This window comes from Scophthalmus maximus, chromosome 10 (genome assembly GCF_022379125.1).
Source record: "Scophthalmus maximus strain ysfricsl-2021 chromosome 10, ASM2237912v1, whole genome shotgun sequence".
NCBI classification, from domain to species: Eukaryota; Metazoa; Chordata; class Actinopteri; order Pleuronectiformes; family Scophthalmidae; genus Scophthalmus; species Scophthalmus maximus.
The window spans coordinates 8,380,000-8,403,202 of record NC_061524.1 but is presented as its reverse complement, the minus strand read 5'-3'; the positions used below and the strand labels follow the sequence as shown (position 1 = coordinate 8,403,202).

At 42.3% G+C, this 23,203-nt stretch overlaps 1 protein-coding gene across 10 annotated transcripts in view; it reads right to left on the bottom strand.

The window, feature by feature from the left end:
* LOC118283938 (kinase non-catalytic C-lobe domain-containing protein 1) overlaps positions 1-22,462 on the bottom strand; it is a 29,793-nt gene extending 7,331 nt beyond the window's left edge. Inside the window, exons 1-21 of one of the 10 annotated variants that reach the window (XM_047335175.1) lie at positions 20,875-22,431; positions 17,162-17,360; positions 14,049-14,107; positions 13,064-13,210; positions 12,569-12,686; positions 12,346-12,485; positions 11,132-11,767; positions 10,490-10,604; positions 9,493-9,564; positions 9,328-9,401; positions 9,062-9,220; positions 8,216-8,293; positions 7,953-8,037; positions 7,216-7,408; positions 5,814-6,523; positions 4,758-4,896; positions 3,063-3,289; positions 1,815-2,173; positions 855-948; positions 678-757; positions 370-554 (exon numbers count right to left, since the gene is read on the bottom strand). In XM_047335175.1, coding sequence (XP_047191131.1) covers positions 370-554; positions 678-757; positions 855-948; positions 1,815-2,173; positions 3,063-3,289; positions 4,758-4,896; positions 5,814-6,523; positions 7,216-7,408; positions 7,953-8,037; positions 8,216-8,293; positions 9,062-9,220; positions 9,328-9,401; positions 9,493-9,564; positions 10,490-10,604; positions 11,132-11,767; positions 12,346-12,485; positions 12,569-12,686; positions 13,064-13,210; positions 14,049-14,107; positions 17,162-17,360; positions 20,875-20,979 — 3,974 coding nt within the window. In that variant the 5' untranslated portion in view covers positions 20,980-22,431. Of the gene's footprint in view, positions 1-369; positions 555-659; positions 758-854; positions 949-1,814; positions 2,174-3,062; positions 3,290-4,757; positions 4,897-5,813; positions 6,524-7,215; positions 7,409-7,952; positions 8,038-8,215; positions 8,294-9,061; positions 9,221-9,327; positions 9,402-9,492; positions 9,565-10,489; positions 10,605-11,131; positions 11,768-12,345; positions 12,486-12,568; positions 12,687-13,063; positions 13,211-14,048; positions 14,108-17,161; positions 17,361-20,874 lie in introns of those variants that run through there. The other 9 variants (XM_047335173.1, XM_047335177.1, XM_047335174.1 and 6 more) reach the window with 9 other exon arrangements.
* Between the last annotated feature and the right edge of the window lie 741 nt (positions 22,463-23,203).

Sequence of the window (23,203 nt, the reverse complement as noted above, 5' to 3'; positions counted from 1 at the left end):
ACTCAATACGAAAGCACTACAATGTCTAATAGTTGTGCAGATATTTTAGTCTGAGCCAGACTGCTAGCATGTTTATAAAACATCACAGCAATATTCATACTGCTGTGAAACTTGGTGTCATGAGTTTTAGGAAAACGTGTCTGTTGTACAAACAGTAACATCAAGGATCTTCAGTGTCTCGTATAATCTTGTGATGTTCTGACCTTGTGGAATCCCTTTGTTGGCACATGAAAAGCAGCAGGTAGAGTAAATAATTGAGCACAGAGTTTGGATCACAGGGGGTGCCCAACACTGAAACATCATGACCATCCTCATGACTTGAGAGGCAAAGTCTTACACATTTCAAATTTAAACCCTCATCAATAATACCTGGTGTAGAGGTAAGCCATGAGGCCAAGAGGAGACCCAGCCTGCAGAGTTCTATGCCCTTTGCTGGTGCCAAAGTTCAGAACAGAAGGGTCCTCAGAGGATTGGAGGTCCAAAGAACCTGGTCCAGAGACGGCCAAAGAGGGTAGTAATGAAACCTCCAACCCCCACTGCTCCACGCTCAGAATCTGCAGAGATAAAAAAGGAAATCATATCAATGGTAAGAAAAGCAATATTGTAAAGAAAAGCATTCCAAACAGCTGTGCTGGTGCATTGTAGTGCTTTATGAGCACCTCAAGGTAATTCTTTACACAGTCCAAGAAGGCCACTTTTGATCTAAGTTCCTCAAGCTGGGACCGGAGTTTGGACACCATCAGTTTGCTCCCAGAACCTGTGGTATAAAAGCACACACACAGTTTAATAGATCATACTGGAAGCTAAGCGTTTGATTTTCCTAAACCAGCAATGATATGAAATGGGCACCCGACCTTTATTTTTTCTCTCTTGTTGAATGAGCTTCTGGTAGAAATTTCTAGTTTTCTTCAGGTTCCTTGTTTCAATTATCAGCTGCTGCTGCAGTTCCTGTTCAAAGGAAATCACACAGAATCAAACAAAGGCCCTAAAATAACCAGCATTACCTTCCACTCAGAGAAGCCTTTAGGTGTTTCCAGTCTGTGTAGGGCAGAGTATTTATTTTCTTTCTCCTCTGATCACTGTGGCGACAGAACGAAACAGCTCTTTTGAAGTCAAATTGAGTGAGAAGTCAGGGCAGCGCAGCTCTTAAGGTAAGTTAGCTGTTGCACAAACCTTCTGAAGGAATAGTGGTGCCATCAAAGTGGGAAAATACAAAGACTATTCATTAATATTCTTTTGGAAATGATAATAACATCCTCTGCCAAGGGCCAAGTTCAACATATTAATATTCAGATCCAGTTTGGAGAGAATTATATGCCAATTATCTTAAAGCCCCCCGCTTATTCGTGTCCTATTTACCCCAAAGCCTGACAATGCCCCACTTCATTACAGTTAAGAAAATAATTCCTGGACTTGTTCATTATCTCGACCTTGTGAAGGGCTAAATGGAATTAGGAAACCCAACTGCATGCAAGAAGCACTTGGATGCAACATAATACATGGATAAAATGCAAAAAGAATCGAAGATCTTAATATTTTCTTTCTGAGTTGAGTTGACAATAATCAAAACCTGTTCTCTCTTTCTGTTTAAAAACCTTGATACAATAGCAATTTTTTGCATTAATTTATATATATAAAACTGTACACAAACTATTACTGCAATATGTAGTGCATGAAAAAGACGCACTTAATGATATAGTTAGTGTAATACGATCTGATAAATAAATCAGCTGCCTCTGCAGTCTGGTTTTTGTTCAAACATGGATAAAGGTCAAATGTGACTCACTGGCAGGAGCCTCCACTGGTTTACCTACCTGTGTTTTCACATCGAGACATGGCGATCCCGAGTGCCGTCCCAGATTCATTGCGTACTGTATCACCTCTGGACCAAAACACTCTTCTCCGAAAAAGGCCAAGGGCCAGGCGGGGCTTAAGCTGAGGCCCGGTCCCCCTGCTCTGGTTCCGGGGAAGAGGAGCTGCTCTGACACCAGGGAATCACTGTCCTCCATGTCCTCCCAGCAGTCGGGTCTCATCTGCTCATCGTCGTGGGCTCCCAGCAGCCCTTCCTCTCTTCCCGACAAAAACTCAGCTTCAGAGGGGCTTTCATCGCTGCCCCCCACTGAATGATCTCCTCCCTCCATGACCTGTGTGTCTGAACTGTCCGTGCTCACGCCTCAACCAGTAAACAGGATCAGTAGATAGAGACAGAGAGAGAGAGGAGAGGAAATGAGGAGAAAGAGAAGGGGTGACTGAATCACATGGAGAGCAACAAAACAGACTGGATTTGTGAAGAAAACACAGGGAGGGATCCAAGGGTGTTGCTGGGGGTATTTAGCGCTAACCCTGTCATGGCTGCACAATGCATCCACTGTTAGAGGCTGTTCTATCAGCTTCTTTTCATCTCAAGTATCTTGCAAGAGCCTGTTTGTAATCAAGACCCCATGTTTAGCAAATATTAATAGCATAACTAATGCAGACGCAAGAACTTGTTTGTGTGTGTATGTGAATATCATGGAACGAGGATCTATGATATTCAAAAGAAAAATCTAAATTCCTTAGAACAGCACCCAGCAAATACTCACAGTTCTCATGACTTCAATCAGCAGCCAAAAAGAGAAATATATTTGATCATCGAGGGGGGTTTTGGATCTGCAAATTATTCTAATTTGAAGCCAGTATTGAAAACACTTATCAAATACAAACCCCCTAAAACTGGTTAATAAATCTATTTCGGAAGCTTGCTTGAAAGGAGACAATTTTCCAAGTAAAAAAGTTATTGTTTTTATTGAACTTTTAATTATAAGTTTCATTTAGATTATCTTGACTCATACTGTAGATCACATATTTTATATTCAGCTAAATGATTGCCTGTTCCACATTGCAAAAAATTAAAATAAGGAAATTAAAGATTTGACGAGATGTTTGTCAAATTCTGACCATAAAAAAAAAATCTATTTCATAAGCTGGATCTGAAATGGAACCAACTATCAGAAACCAAACCCCACGAGCAAGATCTCTCTCTTAATAAGGATAAAATCGAACATGAAAAGTCAGTCTCCTACCTCCACTGATGCACTGTTGACTCGTCTCCTTCTCTTCATGACCTGACTGGGCCTCGGATTCATCCCAAGAATCTACAGACGCAGGACTGGAAATGTGAATGTTTCCATTCAGATCAAGATGGCCGTACAGGCAAACCTTTCTTTTCTCTCTCCTCGCAGTTGCAATCAAGGGTGGGGTAAGGTCTACCCTTTCACCAGCCTTTGATGGAGACTGCTCATTAGAGCCGCTGTATGGGGTGCATTAGGAGAGAAACGCACGCACGCACGCACGCACGCACGCACGCACGCACGCACGCACGCACGCACGCACGCAGCATTAAAAGCTTGTGACAATTAGCACGTATTCAACGAATAATGCCAATAATATTCAAGTATGTAAATTTTAAAATTTTGAGAAAATACCCATGACAATGAAAAATATCACATAAAAACCTTTTGCAGGTAACATACACTTGCAAATCACACACCAATTGATTCATAAAATGGAACTGCGCCCACACAGAACACTGTCCACTCCAGTCCCAGTTCAAATGGACCTTGTGTCAATGGAGAGGCTACGCTCCTGCCTCTTTCCCCTCTCTGAAATTGGACTGATGTGAAAAAAATACGGCAAAAAACCCCCACAGCTGAGCCCTGTGAGCGAGCCCACGGTCACAGGAAAAGGTGTCTATCAGGTGTCTATCTCTCCCTGCAAAGTTGTGCTGTCTCACCACCACAGCAGATTAAGACGGGGTCTCAGTGCACAGTGTCCTGAGCACAAGAACACGGCAACAGCTCGATCAAAAAGATGTCTAGGGCGAACTGACAGGCTCGTCCCTCTGCTCGTCCCTCTGCTCGTCTCCAGCTTACATATAAATGAAGCGAGGCGAGCAAAGCATGGAATCTGTTGCCTTCGTTCATGTATTAATTCATATACTCAAGCCATCCCTTCCAATCCCCCGCTTGTAAGTAACAATGCAAGTGAGGCTTTACATGTATCTTCAGCATGGCCAGACGTTCTACTCAGCACTAACAAACATACTGGGAAGCGGTTACCATAGGGACCATTTAAGCAGCCGGTTGAAGTTTACCTATGAAGTGCATATTGTATTGAAGCTCATTTGAATGCTCTGTATGGGTGCTGTAAGAGTGCAGAGGAGAGGTCATGTCTGGTGAGGACATTTCAACACCACCGATAATCTCCTTACTTCACAATGCAGGCTGATTGTGGTGATTTGATTAATCAGGAAAACCCATCCTCTGAAAAACGCAGTCATTTGAATGAATAAAAACTGAACTGTGGCGCGAGTCATTCAGTCATTTAGCTGACATGTGAAATTCCCAACATGTTATACAATGGAGGGGATTGTTAGTGTAACTACAGAAAAGCTTATCACTGTTTAAATCAAAACATTTAACTGCTAAGATACAAGCAAAGTGTGATCCCACTGACCTTCTGAAGGTGGGTGAAAATACAGTGTGACATAATTTCCAGGGCAGTGGCGCGGCGCTGAAAAGACTGTATTGCCATTGTGAAGTAGCCCAATAATTACAGTGAACTGGCATTTTGTTTACTGTAAAATCAGTGATAACTGGATTCAAGCTAATTAGGTGGCCAGGGGCGTTGTCACAGGGTAGGCAAAACCGGCAATTGCGTGAGAAAGGCTGATTACGTTAGTCCAACGTCTCAGTTTTTAAAGAAAAAGTCGTACTCACAGTGTGGACGGACTGTAGTTGACCATGCAGTGTAAAACACCTAGCAAGTCATCTTCCCAGTACAGGTCACTGAACCTCCCCTTCACAACACTGGCAAACGTGTGGTACTGGAGCTCCTTCAAGGAGAAGATGTACTCCCCTTGGAAAAGACAAAACGTTGATTTTCAAATGCATATGTCTGAAAAAACTCAAGATGATGGAGCAGGCTATAGCTTTTTGGTGTTAAATTCCAACATGACAGCACTGAACGTGGAATCAAACAAACACTTTGCCAATTGTAACTCACTTACAGATCTGGGGCATCTTTTTCTCAGTAACACAGAAGCTGTCTAGTGTACTTCGGTCATACATTCTGACGTCAATGGATACAGTGAGTGTTTCAGATAAGAGAGGGCTTTATCTCTTTCTTTTCACCTAGGGGCAATCCAACAGCTTTTTTTTTTTATTTATAAACCAGATACACAGAACATCTTTTTAAAGAAACTGTCGATGAATATTCTCTAGATGTTCTGCGGAGGTATGTAAAAATAGCCATGGAAGAACATTGAGCAACTTTATGTGTGGAGATCGTTGTGGAATCCCCTTAGACCTAGTGATACAAAATGCTTAAAGTTTTACAAGAAGTATTTCCAAAAGGAAACGAGTTGAATCATGTTGTGTTACATAACTGAACATGATGATTACAGTGTTTTGGTCCTTGATATTAGTCTATTTGGAAAAATGAATAGTGTTTAGGTAAGAGGGACGATGGCACAAAAGGATCACATATCATTTTGTTTTCAAAGAAAACTAGTGACTCTATGTATGTACAGATAAAGATGTACATATAATGCAGCAGCTCCTGGTCTTTTCTGTCAGACTAACCCTTACAGTGCTTTTTTTCCCCAAATGAGTTTAGCTACTCCTCAAACTTTCCATGTACACTCTGACAACTACAGATACAGATATAGTAGATGGTTTCTGCAGTAGATATTGTAGGTAATTTCACAATTGTTATGTAACACCAATGAAGCAATAGTAAAATTATATAAAAGTCATCTAAATATATATATATACCCATGGCGATGTCCTCTTGTCCGTCATCTGAATACCCATCAAGTGAAAACTCTCCCTTGAGCAGGTCAATCACCTCCTGCAAGGCCGGGTGGACTTTGTGGGAGATGGACTCTGAAGGAAACTGGTTTTCGACTTGTGTTCCTGGATTTTTTTGTCCATGTAGAGCTCTGGTCACACTGTGCTCCAGGGGGCTGCCAGAAATGATGGAGCTACCGCTGAAATATGATGGTGGGTCATATTCCTGGGGTCCGGAGCTCACAGGCACCCTCCGACAGTTAACAAACGGGCCTTCAGAGTTCTCTGGAACTGTGATCAATCCTTGCAAAGGCTGTGGGACCAGGGTAAGATTTATATCCAACCCGAGGAGGGACTCGGGAGCCCGGACCTGTACAGGCACTAAAGAAAGATGTCCTGTAGTAGGATCCTGACAAAAGAGGTAATTGTTAAAGACACCACAACCATTGAGGTTAGTGGATAATGGTGGAGGAAGAAACACTTCAATACAAGAAATATCAGAGAGAATAGAAGAAGAGTGGACCAGTATCTTGTTGCTGGAAGTTGCAGAAGTTATGACTGCCTGATTAACGGGCAGCTCCTCTGTACGTAGAGTGGATTCAGTCTGTGCTGGGTATGGGCACTCAGAGTGTGGAAAGAAATCCACATCCCCCTCCTTGATGTTTCCACTGGTTTTTCTAAATCCATCCACATCCCTGTAAAACAAACAATCCCTAAGCATTCAATTTTTCCTTTCCTTTTATTTTAATTTTCTATTTTTAAACCTTTTTGAATAGGTATTGTATTCTTGTAATATTTTTCTTTCAATTCTTCATGATTTCAAATCTGTCTTTTAAGAAAAAAATATCTTATTTGTATTATTGTATTTATAGATGACACTATCACTCTGACGTACACTCTTCTCAGTGAGTTCATTAAATAACACATTATACCTCTACATAACGAAAGTGAAAAAACAAAGATGTGTGGTTTTATGGGAGATTAGGAGCTCAACATTGCTTGCCGCTGTAAAACAACAAATACATTTACGACATACAACAAACCTGATCAGAAAAGGAAATTCTGTTGATAAAGTCGTATCAGTTAGTTATTTTCACGACATTTGTGTGTGTGGGAGGAGCCAGCAGAATGTTAGCCAGTGAAGAAATAGTACAGCAAGGCCTTGTAAAGCCAAGATTGTGGGGTTAGTGAGCTTAGTGAAGGTGTGCATAGATTTTTTTGTTTTACCTTTGAGCAGAGACTGGCTGCCATTTCCCCAATTCCTGTCTTTGAGCTAAGTTAAGCTAACTGTCTTCACTTCTAACACTTGGCAAGGAAGCAAAGAATTTTTTTGCATTTCCCAAAATAACTTCTATCTTGAAAAATTTTCATTTTTGGAACATCATACCCTTCAACGCCAGCTCCAAGGTTTTGGCTCTCCTCCTCTGAGTCCCCTTCGTTGGTCAGGACAATGGGGGTGAAGTGTGTGGCAGTGGAAGTGAAGGCTTCTGGGAGTTGGAGTCCCTTGCTTGCTTGATAGCTGTGGGGAACAGGGCCAGGCACAGGAGCCAGTCGGCTCTCAGTGGCCATGGGCACAAAGCCTACACACAGTTACAACAATGCCAGATACAATATCAGTGATATTGTCTCATGCAGTGCACGTCTGTAAATTACACAAATGGCGTGATGTATTAAGAACAACTGCCCCTGTGGCATGATCTAAATCAAAAGTCAAGTAGATTTGTAATTTGCCTTCAATTTTGAATGTTAGATGTACAAGAAGTTAAAAGAGACATATTATGCTCATGTTCAGGTTCATGATTTTAATTTGGGTTATTATTTGAAAAGGTTTACATGTTCTAAGTTTCCTCATACTGTCCATTCCTGCAGCTCCTCTTTCCAGCCTCTCTCTGACACACATTTTAGCTCCCGTCACTTTAAAGCGTACAGGAGCTTCAGGAGCAGTGTTCTCTCCCGGGGAGAGGAGCTCCCTTTACTGCGGATTTTAGGCTATTTTTTTGGTCTTGATAGCAAAATTCAAAGAGTCGTCTTAATATTTGACATATTTAATGTACAGTATATATTACATTTCAAGGTGAACTATGTTGCATGAGGGTCATCCATACTAAGATGAAGGTGTCCTACCACTGTTTTGTTCAGACTCTTCATATGAGCTTTGATGGATTGCAGTTGCACTCACATCTTCTGCTTTAGGGGATTCTGAGACCGGCTGAAAGACAAAATAACTTGTTCATTACAACAGAGAAAAAAAACATTTTCATTGAGACGACACAGGACACGTGACCAACCAGAAGGGGAAAAAAAACACATTGACTCTGAAACTGAGATTTAATATGAAGACACGAAGGTGTGAATGTATCGGTGTGGAGGAAAAGAAAGGAGTGTACCGGGTGAATTCTGCTGATGAGGTTGTTCCATATGGTCTCAGCATTGGTCCCTTGATGTGATAAGTAGTCACGACAGCTCTGCAATACATCCACGTGAAAACAAGTGTGACAACAATGCAGAACACTTCACACACAGACACCGTTAATGTCAGAATTAATTCTGCTCTGAAATAATTGAGTTGGAAATTTGTTTGAAATAAAAACCGCCAGCATTTCTAAAACTAGTAGCTACTTAAGAAAAATGACTGACAGCAGAGGAATAAAAGTGAATGATGGTGTTTTTATAGACCTTCGTTGGGAAAATGACAAAGCACTTTTACAAATTGGATTCTCTATATTTAAATTACAAGTGGTTTTCTTCTGAAAAAGGACAAGCCTATTAATGAAAGGCGTGTTTCTCTGAAGTGGTGATGTGAGCACATTGATATGCAGAATCGAATCAGGATTTATTTAAAGAGAACTTTTTACAAAGAAGTAAATTCAATTCAAAACACATTACAGAACTAAACAAAAAAAAAAAAGTATAAATATAAATAAAAAAGAAAAAGGAAAATGATTAGGGGTTCAAATGTGTTTTGTCTAAAGCTTACTTTTCTATACCCGTCTTCATTTTGAATGCCTATTCCTAGGAAACGATTGAAAGGACCCTCCTCACACAATTGTAAAGACTTGCCTACAGCCATGCTAAAGGAGGCTGAATGCTAAAGTCAACATTATTGACATGTGCACAGAATGTAAACATGCTTGTTAACATAGTCACTGCATCTGAACATGTAAAATACAACACACTTTGTAATTGCCTTGAATGTATAACACCTTCTCTTTCAGAAAACTTTAAAATAATACCTTTTTAGCCATGATGATGGTGGGTCTTTCAATGGGCGTCCTCTTTGCCATCTCCAGGAGCAGTCTCTTCAGTTTGCGAGGCATCGCCAGTTTTTGAGTAGGTGACAAACCGAACTTGGCCGTGGACCAGAGAATAGCAGCGACGCCATACACACAAACCTGAGCCAAGACAGAACAGAAATAGAGTCGGGAAAACCTAAAACCAAAGCAAATTATTGGTGACAGTTAATTCTAAAAGTAGATGAGAGCAGTTCAGTCAGACAGACCTTTTCAGTCACAATACCATGCTCTTGATACTCAGGGGCGAGATAAAATTCATCTCGGGGTCCTGCAAAGCATTCTGAAAGTCAGTTGATGAAGTCAACGAAAACAACTAAAGATTAAGAAAAGCAGCACATTGTGACAACAGCATAGGACAAAAGTAAACCTACCAATGTTTTTAGGTTTCAAGAAAAGCACCTCTCCCTCGCAGCCCACATACAATGTGTCCAGGCATAAATAGGCTGATGGAAAAGAGAGAAATCAGCAGAACAGAATTGTGACAACAAAATTCCAGCCATGTAGCACAATTTGCATCATTTTGGCATTTCCTTTTCTCTATCTCTCTGTGGAATTCACCATCCTTATTGTAAAAGCTGGTTCTTAAATGAACAGTGAAAAATTAACATGACGTTCTTATTCAATAACGTATTTCCTAATATAAAAAGAGAAAACCGGGTATTCAGTCATGGCCACAGGTAGTCAACACAAAAAAATTAAGGCAAGGGAAGGGTGAATAAACTCCTGGTAACTGTTGTATAATGGCTAAATGCCAGTTAAGCATTATTCATATCTCGTAACATTTTTAATTCATTCAAATAAATATCATATTGATGTTATTTTCAACACTTCTCACATGCTCAGTCAACAGAGACATTTATTTATATACTTTATTAATATCATTTTATAAATGTTCTTTTTTACTTACTGTTTTTTTAAAGGGACATATGCATGCTATGCAAATGCACCAGTTGGAAAAGTTTTAAAAATTTCGTTGTACAGTTTTACATGTGCAATGACAATAACATGCTTCTATTCTATTCTATTATCCCTGGAAATCTTTCAGGACAAACAATAAAAGGCCTGTTAAGAAATTAAGTTTATCTCCAGTGAAACACAAGAGGGCTTTAATACAGTACTTACTAAAAGGGCAATTGGGAGTGGAACGAGCTTTCCCACTAAAATATGACCAATTATTCGAATCGAACAGAGGAAACTAGAATCAAAGGTTTGCTTCGAACACAAGCCTGCCCCAAATAAATGCCCGTTACCCTCTGCAGTTGAGGTAAGAACGGCCCCTGGTCAAATTTGAGGAAATGACGGTATGTTGGGGTTTCTCGACTGCTCTTACAGGAGCAGTTCAATTACTGGTTCAGTGGCTTAACTCACCTGGAAAGTCAATGTAGGTCTGCAGCGAGGAGAGACAGGCGTAACACAGAGCCCACAGCTCATTGACCGTCAGCCTCCGTCCACAACGGGTGAGCAGCTCTCTGAGAGAGATCCACTGGACGGAGAAAGAGGAACAAACGACAGACTTGAAAAGACACGAGTTACAGACGTAAGCGCTTCAGCAGGTATCTCAGTAGGCCTAATTGACTCAAACTGAAGTGATCCCTCACTAAAAATGATAACACTTTCTGGCAAAGTTTCATTAAGATAACACCCTGTCCTGCATATAACCTTCTCAATAAATATAGTATTCTAGCAGACATGTCAGAGATCCTCACTTCTCTAAATTAAAAGAAAAAGTACAGACTAGTAACGGAATTTAAAGGGCATAGTTCAATTTTGCAATATAAAGTAAGCTAACGAAAGATCTCAATACCAGACAGAGATGATCACCATATTAAAAAACATATTAAGCAAATCTAGTAAATCTAGTTGTTTCCCTTGCTGCACAGAACTACACCCGAAACATAAGAACCTTTCAATTTTTCAGTATTTCACTTTCACAGCTACGCAATAAAACCTGTGTGGAAACTGCAAAGTAAGCCATAGTGAAGCTTTGATAGTTGTCTGGCACATGCTAACCTCATCCTGACATTCTTCATTCAGGCACAGCATGCTTTTGGTCATGTGGTTATTAGGAATGTAGAGGCTGTGGTCAAATGAGCTCTGGTCCCCACAAGATTCTTGTGCCATTTCCAGGTCCTGACAGGGAGCACAGGGAAATGCTAAATCCTGGATACAGCCCTTAGATTCACATTCATGCCACTCTTGACCCCTTGCTTCTCCACTGCACGAAGTCTCTGCAGCATCCTGGTTTTCTTGTGACATTTGGGTATCCACAGCTAAATTTGCGTAATCCTCATTGCTGCTATGTCGGTAAGATTCACAGGACATGCCCCGGTTGAGTCTTTGAAGTCTGTTACTCCACACGGACTCGCAGCTCAAGTGTTCGTCTGCTCCTATCTCAGTGAGGTCGGATACCGGTACGCTGATGTCTCCGTGCGTTGGAGGGGAGAGGCAGGGGGGGTTGTTGGAGTCTGGGACAGAGCAGGAGCGGTTCAGGGCCCCTCTCACCCTGTTCACCCTCTGCTGGGCTCTCCTCCTCACTGGTGAGCTGTTGTGGGACCTGCAGTCCATGTCATCTGCCAAGATCATGCCGTCTCCTTCGCTGGTGTCCATGTCCTCTGCCCAGAGAGAGGAGTCCCAGCCCCCACACACCTGCAGATGACACTTTTAGCATTACGTCCTTTGTTCCGGCTGTTCTGCATTCAGCAAACAATCTTAATTATTTGTGGATGGGTGTTAAACAGATTAGATTTACGATAACTGTAAAATTGAAGCAGAAATTTTGTCAATTTTTTTTTAGCTTATGATCTCATAGGCAATAGCTTGTCAGCTCACTTACAGTATAGTTTCAGAGTGCCACTTTAGGTTCTTTAAAAAAGCAAATCACAACAAGGTTTACGTGGTGTCCTCAAAAGTATAAGTAAATAATACTTATCAGGTCTCATTGGCACTACTGGCATCTATTATTATGACATAAGATACCTGGCATACTTCCAGTTTCTAGTTTACTATGCTAAGGCTGGTGTTACAAACCAAACACAAACAATTCTGTGCTCTTAACTTAAGGTCAAGGGTGTTACTTTTTCTGATGCAAGGAGTTCTACACATTTTTCCCCACTCAGCGTAATTTTACTGGCTTCTATTAAGTTTGTCTATATCTAAAGCCTGAAAATATCCATGAATATTAATTGAACTGATGGCAGGCATCCGCACTTCACTCTGTCACAAACCTGCTGCCTGGACAGACCATTTGCCTTAACAGAACTGTCACTGCACAGGTCATCGGTATTATTATCCGAGCTCAGTCTTCTAGGTAGACATCTGGGTGTCGGATGCTGCCACCTTGCCTCCCAGGAGCCTTCCTGTCCATCTGTGGATATACAAAGACATTTAGTACCAAGGAGGAAACCAAAGCAGAGAGCAACAAATTTCTAAAGAAAATGTTAAAATGACCTTGAAACGTTGAAACTGATTCAATGGAAAGCACCCGTCGCCCAATGGAGGACAGTTTCCGGCACACAGCTGCAGAGGAGGTATGACACAGCCGTGCTTCAGCCAGACACACGACATCCTGTGGGAGCATTAAACTTGCCGGTTTGCAGTATTCAATAAAGACATATAATGCTTATGTTCTACTACAAATACTTGGCAAATCTATCTTCTTCTTTTTTTTTTTAAGTGAAGCACTAGAAGGACCTCTTTACGGTTGTATGCCTGTATCAACCAGTCAAGTTGTAGTTTTACATGTTATATAAATCAATTCCACTCAATTTCCACTTTTATCATTATTTTTAATATCAACTATACTTTTATTTTGCATCTTTGTTAAATGTTATCTTTTTTCATAGCTGACACTGCATGTTATTTGCACTGACGCAACACTTCCACTTGATGCTGCTCAATGGCTTGGGTAAGAACAAAGTAGCAGAGAGGTTATTTGTTGTTTACCTGCAGGAGTGGCCTGTCCTCAGGATTCTCCTCCTGCATCTGCTCCAACAGCTTCTGGATTTCTTCTCCCAGCTCGGCCTCCAGCTCCGGCTCAATGACAAAATTCAGTGCGGCAGAAAGCGTTGAGCCCAGAGAGTAAACATGGCCCTGTAGCAGGGGTTAAAGGAGAAGAAAAACTCACCTGTGCAAGAGTACAGAAAAGGGGCTAAAAGAGGAAAAAAAATACAGAATCCTCTCACCATTTTGGGGAGAAATTGCAATGTATTGTGTATATTCATGATGGAGCTTTTGTTTTGCTTTGCTACACAGGCAGTAGAGATAATGGTCAGCTCTTTGCGAGCAGCAGATCTGAACCAGGTGCTTCTGAGTTCAAATCCTAGACGTAACGATCACCCCCAACAATTGGAGTGGGTTGTAACCACGCTTATTTGGTAAACACTTGTGCACAGCAGATCCCAGTGTGCTTTGCTTATGCTATTACTTACTTACTAGCCGTGAGTAAAAATCACCTTGGAGAAAAACACATGTGGGGAAAAATTATGACTGACAGCAAAATTAGAATGCAGTTTATTTTTAGATTTACAGCCGTTGCATAAGTCGATCTACTCAGTAATACTGAAATAGCTCAACGGTGATATCATACTGGACTGCCTTACTTTATACTGAGGGGTGTTTCTATTATTCTGCCGCCCTCAAGTTTCTAAATAGTGGGAACAATATTTTTTACACCTCTCACTATTAATGGGGTCTTTTACTGTTACAGCAATGCCTTCGGTTTCACGTTATCGAATCAAGGTGAGTCCCGGAGACGTCCTTGTAGCTGGGTGATTGTTGGCTTGTGTGGGGAAAATTTAGGTGGTGAAGAGAACAAGCAACACTCTCCGCTCCCTCAGCAAACACCGGCAAGGTGCCCGTGACTGTGAGAGACCGGCTGCGTGCAGCTGTTAGCGTGTTCAAATCTGTAAGAGGATTCAGGATTTCTCACCTCAAACGTGCTGCCTGTGCTGTCAAACTCAGGAGGCACAAAGGAGCCTTCTGGATCGTCTGTAGGTTTCAAAAACACACCAATTAACTTTGCCATTAAACTTGTCAGAGGCGCATGATGTCATCGCAGTGCATTCGTCATTTGATGTATGGCCACGTCAGTTCTATACTGTAACCTACTTGCCAAGCATCCACTGTAATGAGATGCAAATCAGAGGAATATGTATCCCCCCATGCTGAACCACAACAGTCCAGTGAGCTGGTGCAGCCGTTTTCCCTTTATTTGCATAATTCATGTGTCAGAGATAATCCCTGACAAACAAGACAGGAGCGATGCGCAGATCAGAAGCTGAAGCCGCCACAGAGGAGCGCTGCATCCTCCTCCTCCGCCTGAAAAGGGTCAGAGCTCACACTGGCTGTATGAGCAAGGCGTACAAATACATGAAAGCATCACTGTAAACATTCTGTACACTCCCTCAACTGGACTCAGGCTCGGGCGTATGGAGACAGAGGGAGAGCAAGGTTGTACTCATGAGTTAGAGGAGAGGAAGGAAACCAGTAAAGTGGGTCATGACAGATCTGGGTTTGTCTATTACAGTCATGATATCCCCTCCCGGGTGTAGTGAGGCGAGTCTCTCTCCTTTCTTATCTCTTTTCCTTTACTCCCTCTGCTCTCCTTACTCTCTCACACTCGTCTCTCCTCTTTCACTTTCCTCTCCTTCATCTTTTCCTTCTAAACTTGATTTCCCTTCACCTCCTTTAACTTTTGTTTCCCATCCTCTCCTCGGTTTCATTTCCTTCCCCTACCTACCTTAATCTATCCTTGTCTCTCTTGTCCTCTCCTCACCTGCTTGAATCCCATCTCTCCTTAGCCTTTACCATTGTCTCTTCTCTCCCTGTCTTTTTCTTTCCTTTCCTCTCCTGACCCCTTTCTTGTCCTCTCCTCTTCTTTTCCTTGTCTTTTTCTTTACTTTGCTTTCCTTTCCGCTCCTCTCCTAATGCCTTTTCCATTGTCTCTCCTCTTCTTTCCGTCGTTTTCTTTCCTTTCCTCTCCCGGCCCCTTTCTTGCCCTCTCATCGTTTGCTTTTCCTCATGTCTGTTGTCCATTACTTGCTTTTTCATCTCTTGTTCTCTCCTCCCTTTCTTCTCATCCATTTTCTCCTCTTGTGGTTTTTTTTCCATCTCGTTTCCTGTTCTGTGCTGACAGTTCAAACAACCAAGAGGCAGAATGGGACAGAGAGGAGTACTAAACCACAACAAGGCATTCAAATTCCTTAAGGTTGGGAACTGTAACTCAGTGAAATATGGAGCAAATAGGAAGAGGAGAAAAAAGACAGCCGTAGCCAGTGACGCAGTTGCCTACAGGGTGATGGTGAGAGCTTGGTGAGTCATGGATGCCTACAGCCTTTTAGCACAACAGGTAGTGGGAGCGGAGCAGTACCACCAGCTTCAACACGCTCACCAAATGGACTGATCATGTTTCCCACACAGCACAGCTGAACCAGTTATATCACAAATGCAGTAGTTATGTGATGCTCAGCCTGCTGGGAATATTAAGTTTTTTTTGGTCAACACTGTATTAAAACCACATTTTGTTACCCTGGCTGGGTGCTTTAGCACTGCCAGTTCACCCACAGTCACGTACGACAGCCTTCCCGTCATTACTGCAGTGATTAATTAGCTGAAATGAACCTCATTGATGAGTCGTTGTGGCAACAGCTCTTCTCACTGAGATTCATCACCGCAGTCCTCAAGGTCACTCCAGGGACAGCCTGTTTGTGTGGGAGCATGGGACTGGTCGCCCGGGTGTGCGTCGGTTTGAAAATGTCACTGCTATCGCACAAAAAGCTCAATTAAATGGAATGAATAGCAAACTGTACAGCGAGGAACGCGGGGAGCGCAGTGTTATGATTAATGATACAGATGGACTTTGTTCGCCATGTACAACTCGCACAAGAAGGTTAATGTGGACAGTGCAGCTACTTTCTCCATCCACAGGATGAATCATTGGAAAAGGACTGAACACAATCAAATGCAGCATGACGACAGATGAGGGTTGTGGCTGACAGTCATGGAAACATTGCTCCATAGTTACTGACAGCAGATCTGTGTGGAGATGCAACATAGATACAACACTTTAAAGGATGCCATGCTTTCTGTGTAATCTCTCTGTATGTGTGAGTGAGTGAGTGAGTGAGTGAGTGAGTGAGTGAGTGAGTGAGTGAGTGAGTGAGTGAGTGAGTGAGTGAGTGAGTGAGAGAGAGAGAGAGAGAGAGAGAGAGAGAGAGAGACAGAGAGAGAGAGAGAGAGAGAGACACAGAGAGACAGAGAGACAGAGAGAGCACTGTGTAGGTTGACTGCTGATAGGCTAACCAAGCTGTTTCCACAACAACAATCCCCTTGGCAACTCTAACACTATTGATGTAATCGATGCTTATCAATTTCGGAAATACTTGGCATCAGGGCATGGAATATGAGCGTGCAGTAGTGTGTGTCTCTGATTGTGTGTGTGTGTGTGTGATATAAGACACAGCGAGAAAATGAGGAATACTAGAGAGAAAGAAATTTCAAAGATTGAAGACTAGACAGAGGGAAAACAACCTCCTGAAATTTTTTTTTATGTGATGTACAGTTCTGTGAAAGAGAAAGATGTGTTCAAATCAGCAGCAGACCTGCAGACCTCGGCAAACCCTGACAGATGCAGTGAGAGACTGACTGAGGGTGTTTTCAGGCAGATTTAGCTAATTGAAGCTGATACAGATCAGAGTGATAAATCACTGGAGAGGAAAGGGTGGCTTCTCCCTGAGCCAAACAGAGAGCTTCAGCCGCAGTTACTAAAGGACAAACTCCTATTCAAACTTCCTGCAATGCAGTTTTTACCTCATCTCTTATGTTTTCACATTATGAAAAAAGATTCCTCTTTCAAAATTATCTGTAGAACCTTGAGCAGTCACTCGGATTAGTTATAAAAGGTCATGCAATAAATACTAAACAGTAAATGTCTTAGGATAAGTGCAAATCAAGGGCTCTTAAATGTTTTGAAAGTGGTCAAGACAAGAAATAGAACAAATATGTAAATAAGAGAGTGTGTGTGTGTGTGAGATGTGGACTCACCACTGAGCTGCTCCATGAAGCAAACATTCCCATGGGCATTGAAGGCCAGTGTGTCTGGTGTTATACACAGGCTGTGGAAGAGGTGGGAGGGTCTGATGCTCTGCATGGCCACAACACACTCTGCACACACGGCCCACACCTCCTCCTCAGACAAACAGCTGTCCCGCAAAGAAAGGATGTCTGCCAGAGATACATTCTCCTATGGGGCACACACACACACACACACACACACACACACACACACACACACACACACACACACACACACACACACACACACACACACACACACACACACACACACACACACACACACACACACACACACACACACACACACACACACACACACACACAGATTGAGATAGGTTAAAAACAGCCTTCAAAGTATTAAGGGACAGGGCTGATCTGATACAATGCTTAAGTAAGGGCAAGTGTTAATGGGGAACTCTCTTTGCACTTTACTAATTGCCTGCCTTGTGCACAAGTCAGCCTTTTGTTAAACTTTTCCATAATCAGCTTGTAGCTAGTTAGCTTTACGTCATCAACTTGTTGTTTCAAAGCAGCAGACAGAAGGAGGAGTCCTGCAACAATCATCAAAGCTAATCAGTGCTCTGTAGAAGCTAGAAACTCTCAAGTCAGGCCTGGCTATAGTTTAATTAAGTGATCCAGCTACTTCGATGGACTTTCAATATCGCAAAGACTCTTAATGGAGATTATCATACATTTTAATGTTCAGCAATGCGGACTGGACAGAAGAGCATTCCACGTTTTCCTACGTCACCAGAAGCACCAATGTGCACCATCAACCTTTTCAAAACAGTCCCTGCTTCCAGCATCACTTCAGGCGGCTAAGTCATGTGGAACGGACATATTAAAATGTTAATACAGTGCGTGCAAAGTTCATGTTTGGCATTAAGGCTCTGACCTCGTCTTTCTCTGCAGTTCTACTTCAACTACAGAGAAAGCTGCAGTGCAGGAAGGGAAATGCTATAGTCACATCACAGCAGCAAAACAACTTAAATAGAACATCTTGCTGCAAAAGGTGCAAGGGGTTGGATAGCATGGATTACATTTAAAATCACGCTATATGCAGTTATGTTATATTTTATAATTTGTTTTATAGCAATACATTTCAAAGATGTTCAACTTAAAAACCATTCACAGATAACTCAACTAAGTGAGTTATTTATTCTCCAATATTACATATATTGACTAAACCCAACTAGGACATAAAGAAAAACAGACATGCTGTTCACTGTTATCAATGACATGTCTGAAAGAAGTTTTGAATCTTTGCAGACACTTGCAAAAGTAATTTCACACAGCAGACATTGGCTCTTGTGTTGTCCACCGAAGAACTGATTTCAAACATTTTTTGAAACATTTAAATCATTTTTCAAATGGAAGTTTCTTATTATACAAACGTATGATCTTAATTTGGAAAGAAACAGTTCATCCCTCCTGAACTGTTCCCTGATTTTTGATGCTGGGAGCAGAAAATTATGAATTATATTCAGTGGCAATCTCAATTGGTGTACAAAGAACATGATATCCTGCACAGACATGCAAAAATACATTTTTTATTGGCATTTTATTGGAGTGACTCTACAAGCCCATAAGAACACACCATCTGTGATCCAAAACCACCAAATGGCCCCATTTATCCTGGCAGACGCAGTGATCTCAGAGATTCCACGCGGCATCCTGCCTAATGCTGCGCTCTGATTAGTACAGGGTCTTCTGTTCGGTTTGCGAGTGAACACAAAAGCTGTCCTTAGCTCTGAGATAGGGCTGGAAGTGGGGGGGTGTGGGGTCTTCACAAAGGAGCAACTGTCTTACACTATATCCAGAACTTTAACTGCCATGAACTTAACACATTGCCAACTTCCACGACATGATTTATAGCACACCAGGGCAACTCGGAATGGGAACTTATATTTACTTCAAAAAAAGTCCAGTAATCTCGAAGATATTCAGCATTCATCTCTGTTGCAGCAAGCAACATTGCAGCAGATTGTGAACAAAGCATACTGATGCAAGCGCACAATTACAGGGCAGAAAAGTGCCACTTCGAGCAGCAGCAGCAGCACCAGCCCCATAAATAGACAGCTTCCCTTGAGAACAGTGCAGGGGAAAGCTGGAAGTCTCTCTCACCCCCCTCAAGTTAAATATGCTGTCCTACATAAGTTTGCCTCTCAGGCCAGTTCTGATAAGACTGGTGGTGATGGTGGCGTTCTTCCCTGCACACTGCTGGGACCGAGGGGTAGAGTGGAAGAGCGTGGTTCCTGTGCTGTATTCATTTGGAAACTATTTTCCAAAACTATGTCCAGTCGGTTAAAAAACATTCCTTCTCTTAATACTGGCCACAAGTCATCGTGCCATACAATTCAGCACAGCCCAACAAGGAAACACTGTTCACAGAGAGGGGATATTGGTACGAACAACACTAGCTTAGGATAAAACCCAGTCGATTAAACTACAAGACTCAGAGTCAAACTCACAATGCCGAGGCCTCAACTTCATAAAAAGACTTTATAAAAATATTTTCACACAAAATAAGGACTATGGATTTTGTTCGACCGTCACTTTCTTGGGTCAATATGATGGCCAGTATGAACGGGAGGGATGACTGAAGCAAGGAAAACCAGTGTGAACAAGCTATTGATCCCACTATTGATTTAAGACAAAACTTGAAAAATGTTAATCTTAAAAATGGATTGTATTGTTTGATCCTTTGAATGTGGATTTGTTCCATTTCGGTTGAACAGTCCACGATGACCAGTAAAGAGGTGGTTAAGTTACAAAAATTCAAAGTAGCTCATTACAAAATTGAATCATCATTATCACCATTGATGAAATGTAACTCAGTATATTAACTTAAATACTGTAGTATTGTATTTACATTATATTATACTTAATACTTCTAGAGGCCGCTGCATTTATTTGGCAAATACAAGTTACTTTTCAGATTAAGATTTTTCATTGTTAACACAACGATCTCTGAATCTGGAGGCCCTGATCATCATCATCTCAGGGCCTCCGGGTTGATCTCGTCTCACTCTCCAACCCCTTTGGTCGAGAATAACTAGACAAACCTACTTAACTGTACATTAAAAAGTTACTAAAGTACTTTGATACTTTGAACCCATTTTACAGTGATTTCTTTTGTGTTTTAGAATGTAGGACATTTACTTTTTGTGTGCGCATTGGTGCATTTACGGTCCAAGGATCTGAATAGCCAATGTCTTTCCAGTTACAGCAAGAGGTTTCAGTGACATCAAGAACATTTTCAAAGAGCGAAGTAGGGAAGAGTGATGACACCAGGTTCATTGCCAGCTGGTGCAGACCCTTGACATATAAAGGTGCAAGTGTATTCTAACAACCTGAGGTCCTGAAAGGTTTTGCAACTGCTTTGAAAACGTATCAAGGTTTATGCATGAAAAGTCCTCTCCATGGCCTATTTATAAAATCTAAAGTGACATCTTGAAATGATATGCACGAACATTGGGGACTGTATCCACATTACACGCTGCTTTACTTATATATTCTGCTGACAAGTTTCTTTCAATTTAAAGTTTACAACAATAATGAATTCACCCATTTCATCCTACAGAGAATTTGCAATCGGTGAAGCCAATATAAGAATTATTATAATACACCCTGATGGCCCTGAATCATAACTTCTTGTCAAATGAATCCCCCTGGCTCACCTCATCCTCCAGCAGCGGAGGCAGATGTTCCGGGTCGTAATATCCGTCCCTGTCCTCAGCTCTGCCCACGTATGCGAGAGCTGCATCACTGCCCGAAGTCTCCATTGCAGCAACTTTGGGATCCGGTCAAATGGTGCAGCGAATTCCGGCCCAGACAACGGTGCTGCCGGTCGAGGGCAGATGGCATGCCTGTGCTCCCCCGGTACACCGAGCACGCACCGGGGAGGTGGGGGCGGGGGCTTCTCTCTGCAGACCGGCAGTCGGACGATGGCCACTGAGGGACACTGGGGTCCAAAAACAGTGCCTGCAGAAAACGAGAGAGAGAGAGAGAGAGGGAGAGAGAGAGAGAGAAGCAATGCGCCTGGAGCGAGTCTACAGCGTGCTGGAGGGAGGGAGGGGAGGGAGGGAGGGAGGGAGATGGACGCGGCGGTGGTGGGTGTGTGAGGGGGAAGTGATGGTCGGTGTTTGTGAGGGTTGTCATGACAACCAACACCTCCTCCCTCGAAGTCGATCGCGAGCCGCGGAGGAGGAGGAGTCCCCCTCCTGCTGGTGTCGGCATGCTACAGTTGGCCGAGGCTGCACGCCTCCGTTCACAGCGCCGCTCGACTGACTCATATTCCTCACTTGGCTCCGACGATCTCCTCCTCGTATCCCGGCGACCGGGCTTTGCCAAGGCAGTTATGTACTGACACTTGTGTTACATCACTATTCTGGGATCCAACGTGTATTAATAATACGTGTTGAAAAAGTACGGAAAAGAAAACTTGTTTGTCTTGGACGTGTCATTATGATGCTAAATGTGACTGCATAGTGTAATGGGGACGGAAAAGATATGCGCTTATATTGACCCCCTGGCCAATAAGCCTTTCTTTCACCATCGGAAAAATTACGACTTGATTTACGGCACAAAGGAACAGCGTCACCCATTGGGTAGTCAAAACGGGGAAGAGAATACCGTCCTCAGAGCTACCAACACGGAAGTCGTTTTTGTACAATTGAAACTATGCCTTAACTGTTTGTATTTGAATTTTGTACAATAAAAAAAATAATAATAATAAAAAAATGTATCCACAGAGATGAAAATGGCAGATTAGACGAGTAACAACTCAACGTCGCCAGAGAAAAAACAATAACGTTGAGAGCTCCAGGACTTGAGAGGCTTATCAATACAACTCCACATTTAACTGGAGGGTAATTGTTCAAATCGTTTGTCTGGTCTGGACAGTAGCCAGGCCGCTGGCATTCAGTTAGCTACGGCGCTAACGCTGCTAGCTGCTGCTGCTAGCTGCTGCTGCCGCTAGCTCACGCTAGGAGCCAGAAAACGGAGTAGGAGCTTCGGTGTACAAACGTCTCTCTTGTCCTCCGCTATCTCCGAAGTGGTGTTGACAACTTCAGGAGCTCTGAGGAAAACTACCTGCGTCTTCTTCGTCTTCTTCTTCTTCTTCTTTTTTTGTGCGGTAGGCAAACAAAAACAAATTGGTGCATTAGCGCCACCAACTGGTTTGGCGTGTGGCTCAGCATCGCTATTATTTACTATCAGTGCTGGACTGGTAATCTGCCATGCCGGTGGGCCGACGCTCTTTTGGGGCCTATACCTATCACATTTAATAATAACAGTTTAAAAAAGTTAAATAAACAACCTAAAACCTGTTATGGCCAACACCCGACTCATGATGCAGGGGCAGCGCCGTTGAACGAGAGTCGTGACCACGGAAGTCCAAAATGTTTGCGCGTCACGTGACTCATGTAGACCTTAGATATTTCCCGGAAGTTCTTGGCGCGCAATTCGAATCCATTACTCAAAGCGACAGAAACGCGATTTTTGGTAATCAGTAGTGAACAAATCGATTTACAATAAAGCAGACCGACATGCCTATGTAGTTACTCGATGTAGTTAGTCAATACGTTTTCTTAAATCATAAATAATGATAAATCATAATCCTGGTCCATTGGAGTGAACGGAGATGTCGCTACTCTGGGCTGGTCCAATCACATCTTTTTCTGAGCCCCGCCATGCCCCGCCCCGCCCCGTCCTTTCCATTTTCCGGTTTACCATGCAGACAGGTGTTTTTTATATGTATTTTTTCAGTGCCACCAGTCAGCACAAACAAATATGTATTCATCTCCATTTCACTGGAGCAGAGGCAGGGATATGCAAATATGGGGAAATGAAGGCTAAAACAATTTGCATGGCTAGATACCATTACAGGTAAGTAAGAATCATTTTATTTTTTTTATTTGGATTAACAGACCATATTTGACACAATATAATTCACACTAATTATTTTCGTCATGCCTTTGACCTACTTTTGAGGCAAAGTCATTTCAC